Source organism: Triturus cristatus, chromosome 10 (assembly GCF_964204655.1).
Source record: "Triturus cristatus chromosome 10, aTriCri1.1, whole genome shotgun sequence".
Classification (NCBI taxonomy): domain Eukaryota; kingdom Metazoa; phylum Chordata; class Amphibia; order Caudata; family Salamandridae; genus Triturus; species Triturus cristatus.
The window spans coordinates 769,236,669-769,249,729 of record NC_140593.1 but is presented as its reverse complement, the minus strand read 5'-3'; the positions used below and the strand labels follow the sequence as shown (position 1 = coordinate 769,249,729).

General features: G+C 42.0%; 1 protein-coding gene across 1 annotated transcript in view; it reads left to right on the top strand.

The window, feature by feature from the left end:
• The window catches only part of LOC146789984 (uncharacterized), a 228,233-nt gene that overhangs the window by 163,101 nt on the left and 52,071 nt on the right, over positions 1 to 13,061 (top strand). The window contains exons 7-8 of the mRNA XM_085628305.1: positions 5,166 to 5,212; positions 11,774 to 11,838. Coding sequence (XP_085484431.1) covers positions 5,166 to 5,212; positions 11,774 to 11,838 — 112 coding nt within the window. The remainder of the gene's footprint in view (positions 1 to 5,165; positions 5,213 to 11,773; positions 11,839 to 13,061) is intronic.

Genomic DNA, 13,061 nt, shown 5'->3' with positions numbered 1-13,061 from the left:
TCGAATGTTTACTAAGATCTAAGAGCCAATCAGAATCGCGCACGCCACCGTACGCTTACCGTAAGCGTACGGTAAGCGTACCGTAAGCTGGCTCAGATATATATATTGATTTAAAGGCTATTTTCTCAGAATCTACTGAACAGATTTACACCAAACCTACAAAAGGCACTTCCTTGACCTAGGGACTACCTCTCTGCCAAATTTTGAGTAATTCTGTTCAGCCATTCGGGCTGTAGCTCGTTCTAAAGGTCCTATGGAAAAATGCATGGGAAAAACGCGTTTTGGGACCCCCCTTTTATCTCAGCCCCCGCTTGACGAATCCCCCCGAGACTTTCAGGGTAGGAGCGGAGCGTAGCGCCCCACCTATTTTGAGAAATTCGCGAGGATTCGTCGACCGGCGCCAAAGTTATTCAAAATAGAATGTTGAGGTTTTCCTATGGAAACGTGGTCCTAACTATAACTACCTACTGGCTATCGCCAGTAGGTAATATGTATGTATGTATATGTGTGTGTATATGGATATGTATGTGTTTAGTTTAGTTCTCCAATACCCACAGAAAGGAGGAGAGGCACATGACTGCAAGCATCCAATCCATTTATTTTCACCAGGACATAACACAAGAGTGCCTCCCCGACACGTTTCAGTCACCTGACCTTATTCATGGGTGTAACCGGCAAATCAACTTGTCATGTGACTGTTGTCCTTTATACCAATGGCACTTTTGATGCGCCAGCCAATCTGAGTTGCAATGATGCATTGTGGTTATTATAGTCTAAAGTAGAAAATCCGTAACAATCATGTTTTAGCAATCCGACTGGAATATATCTTTTGGTATAAATATCACAGTTCTTAAAATTAATTTCAGTCAATTCCCTTTTGGTCATGCCCATAAAACAATCACTTTGCTTGCTGTCCCATATATAGCCCTGATCCAAAGGCAAAGGGAATTGACTGAAATTAATCTAAGGGACAACAGTCGCATGACAAGTTGATTTGCCGGTTACACCCATGAATAAGGTCAGGTGACCGAAACGCGTTGTGTGTGTGTGTGAGTTTATGTATATGTGTATATATATAAAATATAATATTCGCTGAGTTCCCAGGAACAGGGTGTCTGGAATGATTGTCTACTGCTGTTGTCAAGAGGCCCATTCAGGGCTGGATGCGAACATTATGGCAGCAAGAACATTGAGGCACGAGAATTGACCCACACTGCATTTCCCAGAAGAGGTCCACTTACCTGATTGGCCCATTGGAGGGCAGATTTGACTAAATACATTCAGGTACGGGTAGCTGCAGTGGCGTCTCACCAGGAAGAAGGGAAGAGCCCGAAACGCGTCGTGAATCTGGCGCCACCATCATGCTTTCATTTACTCCCTGTGACAGCAGCAGTTTTCCCTGAATAAGGGTTCCTCAAACCAACACTGGCTTGAGTGCGCTTCTGTGCATGGGCACACTGTTTTTGGATGTGGATGTGTATATATATATTCCTGGAAGAGAACTAGGATTACAGGTAAGTATCTTATCCATATTCGCAAATCGTTCAGTCTGTCCAGAATTTGGCGGACATACATTTTTTGCATTACGTCTACAAGGCTTATTGGCCGATAAGTCCCAGGCTTGCACTTTTACCTTTTTTGTGGATTGGTACTATTTCGGCCCTTTTCCTCAATGGAGGGACCCATGCCCCAGATGCAGCTGAGTTGCACAGCATATTTACATAGGGAACCCATACTTTCTCTTCATGTTTCAGCAGATGCCCCAGGATCTTGTCCAACCCAGGCACTTTTCCTGGTTTTATGACCTCAATAGCTCGCTCTGTATTTACTAACCTAAAATAAAGCACCTGTCCATCATGCCTATTGTATATGGAGTCCTGAAATAACTTCATCATGCTGTAGGTGAGAGGGCTGCATAAAGATTAGTGAAGTGCCTAGTCCAAGTGACTATTGAATATCTTTTTGGCCGTCAGCAGTTACGCTGTGCTCAAGCTTTCAAGGGGTCTGGTCTAATCCTTGCCAATATAGAATATCCTTCTCTTCTGCTATTTAAATGTGTCTTGAAAGCATCACTTCCTCTGGCCATATGTTTTCCAATGCGGGTTTTTGGAAGAGACTATTTTTAGCAGGTCACTTCCTATTTTATCTAGACACCTATGCCATTGTTCTACTAAATTGTAGCTCATGGGAAGGGGGAGCTCTAAGAGTCAGGGTTTGTGAACTCTTCCATTCCAATCTATTATTTCCTGTGCATCTAACTCTTAACTTTAGCTGATACGTGAGCATATGCATAACCATAAATGTGGCTGACCTTTAAGAAGCAGTTCTGATAGAGGGCCTTTGGCTTCATCCAAGTAATGCTTTTCTTGAGTACAGATTTTGATTGGGTAGACAACATACTCTTTCCCTGAAAAGAGTGCCTGTACTTCACATTTTACATTGTGGGAAAGCTTATGCTCTGCATAGCCGAGCGAAGTTGGTCATGGTGACAAGTCCTTGACCAGGCCGTCGACCTGATCTGTGGAAAAGTTACACACAAAAAAGGCAGTAGGCCTGGTTTATTTATTGTGAAATGAATGTTAAATCCAATAGGCTTATAAGAGTAGATTGTCATTTCTGAGTTGAAGCGTGTAGACAGGACTCCAGTGGGACAGTGCTCAGCCCTAGGACACCCTCGGGTAATAGTGCGCTTTAAAACCCTAAATAACATAACATTATTGCAGGGAATCTCACAGTTTACTAAAGTATTCAAGGGTTTTGGTGTCTGTCACTTCTTGAGACAAACCCACAGACTTGCACATTGAGAAAGCAAGTTATGCTGTTTTAAGAAGGGTTGTATATTGTTTTGCCATCTGTAATTTGGCACACACTTGTATTTTTAAACTATATTTCGATGCCTGCCTTGTGGGATTGCTTATGCGGAATAAAGTAGGCATCAGTAGTTTAGGGTGGCCTAGCAATTATGAAGGCTAAAGTCTTGATCAGTTCATTGTCAAAAGTTATGTCTGTGTCCATCGGCTAATTGTTTTCATGAAAATGTTCAACAAATTCAGTAGGCCCGATTTGTTTATTGTAAAAACATCTCTTCAAGCCAATAGTCCTTTAATTTTGGGTTATTACATTGTGTTAAAGCCTGACCGGTATTGCATTTCATGGCTTCTTGCACACTATTTTAGAAAGCAAGAGTTTTGGTGTTGGTTTTCCCCCTCTTGTTTCCCCCTCTGACAAACCCTGCTGGTAGAAGATTTGCCTTTGATAATCTTTGTTAAACCTCTTAGGAGGGATTAAAAAGTTTGCGAGATGTAATATTTTATATATTTTAGTTTGCCTACTGTATGCCTGAAAGTTGCCTTTTAGGAAAGCTTGTGTAGAATTCAGACATGAGCTGGTCTGGGTGGCAACAAGCCAATGATAAAGGGCATGGTGCCTGATTGGTTCTTCTGGACAATTTGTTTCAAATACCATAAGTCTGTCATGATTATTTATTATGTAACGTTACATCGACAGTAAGTCTGTTTTGATAAGCATTTGCTAAAGCTAATTGACCTTTAGGAGTGGATTATCTTTACACTGTGCTAAAGGTTGTGGAAATATATTTTGTTACATTAAAACTCATAGATTTCATTAGTTGGCAGGATGATATTGGTTACACCCTCTTAAAAACATTTGAAGTTTAAGACTTGCAATGTGATAATCCTTGTTTGGCACTTTTCAGAGGGGTTGTAATTTATTTTGCAAACTGTGTTCTTGTGTATGTTTGTTTTACGAGTATGTGTAGGGAAACTGGCACTCTATATAGTGCACCAAAACGAGGTACACTGTGGAGAGAGTCCAGGCAGCCCTTATTAGTTTAGAGGCAAAAATGATAACGCTAAAGGTTCTCTTTTGTGGTGGTGTGGGCAAGTAGTTTAGGCTTATCAGAGGGTAGTGCTAAGCATTTGTTGTACTCACAAAGGCAATAAATGACACACAAGAATTTAGAAAAATAATCATTATTTTTATGTACATTTTGGTACCAAGAGCTTCGTGATCAGATATGTACTTTTTAAAATATTGAATTTCACAGGTAAGTAAACAGTTCACTTAAATGCATCTTTAGCAAAAATGCTTTCCTATGGGTGAAAACGGCATAGGTTGCATACAGTTATTTACAGTCGGTTTCTGGGTGTCTCCTTTGGGACTTTGGGACTTTGGACCTTGGACCCCTATGACCCGAAGTGCCGCCAACAGTTACTCGCATGCAACAGGGATGGATCAAACCATGCCAGGGTTGATCAGAGTCCCCCAGGACTCAATTGACTGTAGTTTATGTTCCAGTCATGGGAATGGGGCTCAGCCAAACACGTGGGGTCGCGTTTCTGTTGGCACAACTGGGGGAACACTGGGTGGTAGGAATTTTGTGGTAGGTTTCTCTCAGTTGCCGCCATGCCTGGGCTCCAATACAGCGACAAGCTCCATTGCCAAATCTGGTTATATTTTTGACTGAAAATGCTGATGTCTCCACATTGCGTTTTCGGCCCTTTCCTGTCCCGTGCACTGGGCCTACACTCACAAATAAGGTACCATTTTTATTGGGAGCTGTGGGGGGGAACATGGAGTGATAAGAAATATGAGGCTTCCCATAGATGTAGAACATGCCATCATAGAAATGTGAGCAAAAAGTGAGTTTTAGCAAAGTTTAAGTTCGCAAATTTGGCGTGGACAAAAAAGGTTATGGCGGCATAAGCTGGTTGTGACTCCTTTTGAGTTATGATTGGAACTAAGCTGTTTAATTAGATTGACTCTGTATAGGGCAAAGACATTGTAGAGTAGTCGTAGCTGCTGTTACAGGTTTGACTCTAGAATGCTTCTGCGAATTTCGGAAATGGGTCCTTCATGCTCACACTGCCAAGAGATTTCACAGGATATGCAGTTTTTCAAAAGTGTGCAAGAAGCACATGTAGATGTAACCAAGGACGTCCCCTACCATATCTGATGTGCTCTCCATGCCCTCCATCTTCTAATATGCAGAAGATGCCCATACGACAAAGTGTTGGCGGTAAGTAACTTTTTAATGTGTAATGTGGCACATGCTTGTTCTCCTATTTCACTCCATGTCTTATTGCTTCCAGGTAACCTCTGTCATTAAATAAAGTTTTTGATTTTGTTTATTTCTGTCCTTTTAGCTTCAATGAGAAGGTTCGATTGAAATCTTTGACATCTGGCATTCCAGGTATTAAAACATCTTGAATTTGTGACCAGCATCAAGAGTTGGGTCTGGTACATTTGTGGCTATTTAATTGTTTTTATTGACATCTTGAATTGTTAGTGTTCTTTACTGATTAATGTCAGATAAGAATCACACAAAAAATTAATTTGGGTCGATTTGCAGTTTTCAGCACCACCAGACCTCTTTCCATCAACAGAGGGAGTTCATTACTGTAAACAAACATGCACTTTCAACACCAATAGTGTCCTGCAGCACGTCTCTCAAATCCATTTAACCTCATTCGTAATGGTGTTGTCCATTCATTCCATTTCACAGGATGAGAATCACTGTGCTCCACTAATTGGTTTTCTTTGCTCTATTCCCCTTTGAGAATGTAAAACACAGCTGTAGCACTACAAAATCATAGGTGGAGAAAACACAAAATACAGGAGCACCTTAAATCCACACTAACTTTTCAGCAGTCTAAATGTAATCACACCATTTATAATCTATGGTTGATTGGGGCAATGCCTGTCTCTGGCTCTGTCTTCTTTACAGCCAGGAAAGTCTGTGTTCTGCATCAGGGCCTAGAGGTGGAGGGTTATACTTTTCCTAAGCTTACTGCCCACCATGAAAGTGAGATCCCAACTAGGTTTGAGTATCATTGCTTATTGTTTGACCAGTTGACCAGCTTGTGGTCTGTGTATTGTCTTGCCCATCATGGAATCTTGCATAACATTAAACGCTCACAGTCCCAGAAATGTTTTCAAACCTAGAAATGTTGCCAATTATCACAAATGTCTGTGCAAATGTGGTCACATTTGACAAGATAGGCACAAAGTTGGAAAACAAGATATTGTTGCCGACAGTACCAGTCACTTGCCCCCTTTGACCTATTATCCGCAATAACGTCTAACACCGCCCACCTTCCTCTGTCAGTTTCTTTATATTATCTACTTTAAGCATTCCAGTTTCTCCACTTACGATCCCTCTTCCTGGGGCATCTCCGAGTTACATAAACAGTTTTTTTCAGCCAGCATGCACCAGCCCATATCTTGCTTCCATTCTTTAACTGTTGGTGCCTCCTGTATTCCCCACCTATGGGCAATGTTCAGTTTTGACATTCCCATCCCCAGAGTTGCCCATGTTTGTTCTATGCAGGTAAGATCTGTTGCTTCCCAGATACTGAGGAGGCATATCTTTGGCTGGGGAAACAGTTCCTTGACACATACCTGTTGTAATTGTGACGTTATCCCCTCCCAGTATTGTTGAATTACCGGGCATTCCCCTAATATGTGGTAGTATGTACCGACTTGATTACAATTCCTGTGACATAGTGCGTTTTCCTTTTTACCCATTTTTATCATTGCTTCGCAGGAGTAATATATCCTATGTAGTGTTTTTAGCTGTATCAGTCTAAGTCTAGCTGTTATAGCCACTTCTCGTGGGGAGGACAGCACTTGTCGCCATTCATCTTCCTCAAGGTCTCTCGAGTCAGTCTGCCACCGAGAATAGAGTTGTGTTAGTGGTTCAGGGAGGTTGTTAAATATCTTTTGGTACGTCATGGAGATGGCTCTCCGAGTCACGTGGTCTGTGAGCAACCTGACTTCTAGCGGGGTGATCGCTGGCAGGTTTTGGTCACATGGGATGGCTGCTGTCAGTGCGTGTTTGATTTGTGTGTAACAAAATATCTGTGTCTGCCATTTCATGCTGTTTGTATCCCTGTGAATGTGAGTAAGTTCCCCCTGCGCCAGAGATCGCCGCCTTTAGATATTCCTGCCTCCCAGAGTGAGGTAGCCTGTGTCAGTTTGTTGTACCGTCCTGGTTTTTTTGTCACTCTTTTTTTTGTCACTCTGTGCCAAAGGGATATTGTCTGCTCCGTTGGGCCGGTCAGATGTTAGTGGATTGGAATATTGTATAGGGAGGCTTTCTAGCCCCCTGAGCCATCGATCCATCCGGTATGCTGGGTCGTCGTGAGGGCGGTGTACCCAATGTTTTCTAACCATTAGTTGGGCTGCCCAATAATATGCTCTCACATCAGGCAGCGCCATCCCACCATCCTACCATCCCCATGTCAATTTGTGGGTTGCTATCCGTAGTGGCCGGCCATCCCATAGTAATGTCCTAATTTCCCCTTCTATCATATAGAAGTAGGTGTCTGGGACCTTGTATGGTGTATTTTGTAGGATAGGTAGGGCCATCATTTTAAAGGTCTGCTTGGCCGAGCAGGCGTGAGGGCAGGGATCTCCAATGGTGCACGTCATGGTGCAAGCGTGTTACCAGACCCATGAGATTGTTTGTATAGAAACGGTCAGCGTCGGCTGTTACGAATAAACCTAAATACCGGAAGCCCTCTGTCACTATTGTTGCTTCACAGTTTGGAGGATATTTTCTTTTTTGATTGTGAGAAAATGGGGTTCTGTTGCAGTACCCCCCCCCCCCCCACACACACACACACACACTTTTTGCCTGGCTTTTGATGCAACTTTGACTGTAGAGTACTGGTCCCTGCTGTCCAGGTTCCCAATACCAGTGATCTTTCCCTAAAACATGTCCTCAATTGGTAGTTCTGCCTCCCCTTGTAAGCCTCTAGTAAGTGGCACCATGGGTACCTAGTGCCTCAAGATGTTCGCCTGGAACTCTCTCACTAGGACCATGCAACTGCCCCTGCACCTGGCATGTCCCTGTGAGGTAACGAAATGACCAAGTCAACATGGCACACTGCCTGTGTGCCATGCCAGCTAGCACTAAGATATAAGTAAGTCACTCCTCTAGCAGGCCTTACCAGCCCTAAGGCAGGGTGCACTATATCCCAGGTTTGGGCATAACTGCATGACCAGATATGCCCCTACAGTATTAGAGTCTTAGAAGTAGAGTAAGAGTATTTGCATCTACGAACCCTGGTCTCTGAGCGGCTGTAGGCAGCCACCACCAGACATGTTTCTGGACCCCTGCTCTCTGGGACCAGAAACCATGCACATTCTGGACAGAGGTGTCATGTCTCCTCCAGGATGGGCCAGTGCTCGAAGGGAGCTTCAAAGGCCTGTCACCTTTGTAATGCGACCCCCAGCCTCTGCAGATGTCAGCCCCCGGCTTACACCCCCACTTTGGGTGGGAAAACTTAGGAAGGATAGTAGGTGTATCCAACTCTGTCAACCCCACCCGTCAAGTGGGGTAGGCGAGGTGAAGCATATCTTTCAGTCCGTGCCATCTTGAAGATAGAAAGACACCTCCAATCACTGCTAGGTCTATGCCCTCCTCCCACAGGAGGTTGACATAGAAGGTATAGTCACCCCAGGTAAGGTGCCCATTGGCCCTACCTACTACTCCCTTAAAACGCCTCCTAGATTTAGTATTTAGGTGGCTGCCCCAGACCTTGAAAGTAGATCTGCGATGACCTAAGAAGAAAGACACCCTGCAGCAGAAGCCTGAAGACAACTGCCTTGGCCCCAACCCTACCGGACTATCTCCAGCTACGACAACCCTGCTACCTGTCTTGCAGCCAGTGACCTCTGAAACCCTGGAGGACTGCTGCCTTCAACAAGGATGCCAATCTCCCACAGCGAACCTGTTCAGAAGAAACCTACTCCAGATCCAGGTAGAGCCGCATCTTATGCCCACTCTGCACCTGACACCAACATCCTGAGTCTGAGTGGCTCACCTGTACAGTGAAGTCTCCCCACCGATTATGACCTTGTGTCCAGGGTTGGCTGACCGCTCCTGACCTCCAAAAAACTGTGCCTGGAGTGTGAATCCAGAGGCTCCCCCCAATTTCGAATGGCTCTGATAAGAAGACTCCGACGTCGAAAGGCAACCCTGCACCTAAAGCTCCTGGGCCTTGGTGAGCTGAACGGACAGTGCCTCTATGACCCCCTACACATCTTACCTCTGCTGTTGTTGGTCTTCTGCCTTCAACCGCGGTTGCCTTGCTTGCACCCTCTTGGCCGAAAGAAGAATCCCCACTGAAAAGGTTTGGGCGCTCACCATCGAATGTGGTACTAACCAAAACCATGGCCCTTGTTGACTATTGCTTCGAAGACTAGGATTGTAACTCCGTACTTAAATGGTTAACAGTAATATTGTTTTCCTCATAGGATAACATTGGACTGTGTTGAAAAGGTTCTGTCGATTTTTCAAAGTGAAAAGTAGTTTTAATTAGAAAACTTACTTACCTGATTATCAAGACCTGGGTCAAAGAGGTATTTTTAATTAAAACATACTTACTTGATTACGAAGACCTGGGTCTTAAAATAAACTACAAAGTATAATTTTCTAAAATTGTTCTGTATCTCCTTGAGTCATGTGTCCATTATTGATCACTGTTGTTCAATAAATGTCTTGCATTCCTCTGTGTTGGGCCTAAGGCTGCTTGCCCACACTACTACTTTGGGTTTTACATTGAGCCTTATACACTTTTGGGGAACCCCTGGACTCCGTGCATGGTATTACTACCTAATACCCAATATCCTATACAGAGCCAGCTTCCTACAATAATGTTAAACATAGATTTAGCAAAAGAATTTCAAAAGAAAATCTCAAATGTGTCTTTAAATAAATAGAGAACCAACTAGAAAATCCAGTAGACACATTTAAATTGTTTAGGAATCTGTAGTTTAACATTGTGATCTATCTTTCCCCTTTTGAAAAAGAAAGCATGAAAGGAAATTTCTTAGGTAGCAAAAAATGTTGCTCACCCCACGTTTCCACTATCTTAGAGTAAGCTGCCCAAATTCCAAGCTTACCCCTTCATCTAATGTTTTGATAGAAATTAGTTTTAAAAACAATTTTCGGTCCCTCCTTGCACAATGGGGGCAATTCAAGGCAGGAGAAGAGGGCTGCAGGGCTCACAAACAAGCTATTATAGGCTGTTGGCATAGGAAAGAAATGAAGTGTGAAGCACCATTGCCTTGTAGAGACCTCATTGCCTGCACTAAACACTGGAACCCCCAGAGAAGCTCCTTGGATAATAGTCGTAGAGCAGCTGAGCTTGGCTGCTTAACTATTTTATTCTGTTGTGTTGCTCTGGCATGCTCAGCCTACAGAGCCTGTCCAACTATGAAGGAAAAGCAATGAGGAAAATATGTTTTGTTGCTTAGGGTGCCAAATGCAAGCCACACTGGTGTCTGCACACACTTGTGCTGCTGGTTACTCCATAGTCTTTGCACTCCACTGTTCTGCCTGCCCACCAAATTTCCTGCTATTCCATTGTCTTGTTCCAAAAGAAAGAAACCTATGAAGCCTGTTCATAATCTTTGTCTGAAGAGGGCCTCAACACATATAGCTATAAAAATATTCTTTAGGAATCATATTCTAATGGTTTATTTGTTATTTTTATTGTGGCAGGTGAGTGCTCAATGAAGTGCATTGTATAAAACTGGCAAAATCGACATGCTTTTTTTGAAGTATTTTCCTATAAGAAGCATTGTAAAGTACAATAATATCTTGTTAATGTTCTTTTCTGGTTTGTTTGTAAGTTATGTTCTAGAATTTATATTTTTGACAAGCAGGATCTTATGAGATTGTTTTAGTCCCCTTGTTTTTGAGACTTAACATTTTAGTCTTTCTGGCTTCACTCCTAACTCTTGATGTGCGTTGGATGAAGTGCACACCCAAACACTTTAATTAATAAGGTTAAAATCCCCATCTTAACTTTCCAGACCACTCGTTCTTGAAACTAGCTCAGGGAGTATTCAGTATTTTGGGTCTACTTACAATTAGTGCATGTGCCTTTAATCATGGCCCTCCTATACTCATTGCATGTAGTTCCATATTAGTCAAGAGACCACCAGGTAACTTTAAAGAGCATGCACATTTTTCTAAGATACGAACCTTGGAAAAATAGTGTTAACAAATTAACATTTTCTACTGCTGCACCTGACTTTTATTTTTCTTTCTTTTCCTTCTCATGTATAAACCTCTGTTTCTCATAAACAGGATGCTTATTTTATATGGTTGATAATAGTAATAATATCTGTGGTTACAAAATGCAACAAAATGTCAATTGTTTGTATTTGGTAGAGACCTATCCTCTTATCTTATCTGCGAAAAAAAAGTTAAAATTTTGGGAAGCACAAGTTAAATCTTCAGCCATCACAAAACTGAAGATGATTAAAATAAAACTATTTTTTGTAGGGGTTAGGTTTCCTCTCTCTACAATCACTGAAGCCCAGCAGAACACAGGTCTTTTAGATCATGATAATGAAGCCATGTTCTTTGGTGGTTAAAATATTGTACTCAATTAGTTATTTTGCAGATTTGAGAACTACAAGGCCTGTATTTTATTCCTAATATTTCACTTTTCTCAAATTGCTTTTTTTCCCTGAGTAAATAGCTTTATTATCCAGTACTTCAACTTCTTTATCTCCAGTAGCAATTAAGGCGATTCTACACCTCCGTACCCTTGCATTCTATTGCAGTTAATCAGCTGCGAGGGTTGCATTTACTTAACCAAGGTGACGTGCTAGTGTTTTTCATGGCTTGTTAAACATTGCTATAGTGGTAATGCGACTGACCAGTAACCAAAACAATTAATTTAAAAGAAGTAAAAACTTTAAAATGCCTTTAACAATCACCTTTTTTCTGCAGATAGTCTGAGCAGGAGGGCATCCACAGACAGAGGGTCTGTACTAAATGTGAAGTCCAACACTGAGGTATGTTGGAAAATCTAGATTTCCTTTTGTTAATATTAGTATAAGATCTAACCTTATTTTTTTATACTACCAAAGTTCAGATTTGTATTAGTAGCTTTTGATGTTTACTTTAGAGTTCCTCACTGCAGTCTACAATGTCTAGCAGTTTTTAAGCCCTGAGACCAAAGTGAAGCATTTTTGTCAGTCTGAGACCTCCGGAACTGTAACTCTTTGTGCTACAACTCAAAGTAGGTATGAATTGCTTGAATCACATTTGCGTGCTACATACAGCTTCACATACTCATAGCCTCTTCTCAGTTGGCTCAATTAACTTGAACATATTCGTGCAATATTCCACCAACGATTAAACAGAGGTCCACAACTCGTATGGCCTGTTGCAGATGCAAGCAACACAAGCCATCAAAATCTGTTAGCACACACCTTACAGCATAGAGCAGCCCATATTCTCAACCATTGTCAAACTAAACTGTTTTCTTACCAAGCTTAAGTGCCACTGATACAATTAAACCTTGTTTCTCAATCATGTGTCACTTGCTTCACCTTCCGCTGTAGTGTTTGACAGTAAACTAAATTTTAAAAAACTACCATACACCTACATTTTACTTTCCAGACCCCAGTTTCCAAGTGGCCTGCCTTTCTAGTATGAGATTCTATTAACGCATCATTTCTCTTCTTTTGAAAACAAATACAACAGCACACAGTTGTGCTAAGAACAAAAATGTGTGAATTCTACCTTTTTATATTCGATACTCTATATATAACTCTACTTTGTGTGGTGCCTAATTTCTGCCATTTACTTTGCTTAATGAATCGCCTTCATCTGTGGTTCGTACTGCAATTGTTGTCTGCATCAGAACAAGCTGTGCAAAACCAATTGGTCTCTTTTGTCAAAGAGTTGTGGTTACCTTATTGGTTTTGCCAATGTTAGATGCTTTTAAAGTGTGTTTGTATTGGCAAAGGGATAGTAATGGCCAACCATTTTGAAAGCCTTTTTCTAATATCAAGATGGTCTCCACATGGTGTGGTGCAACATGGCAGCCATCTTGAAAGTATACAAAACAATGTTATCATACTTTCAAGATGGTAGCCATGTTGTCTTACACAACATGGTGTGATGCATTGCATTAGCCATAATCCATGTTAAGAGAACCAGTCGATGATATTGGCTTCGTTCAAGCTGGTGCATTTAAAAAGCATCTGGCATTGGCAGTTAATTTCATGAA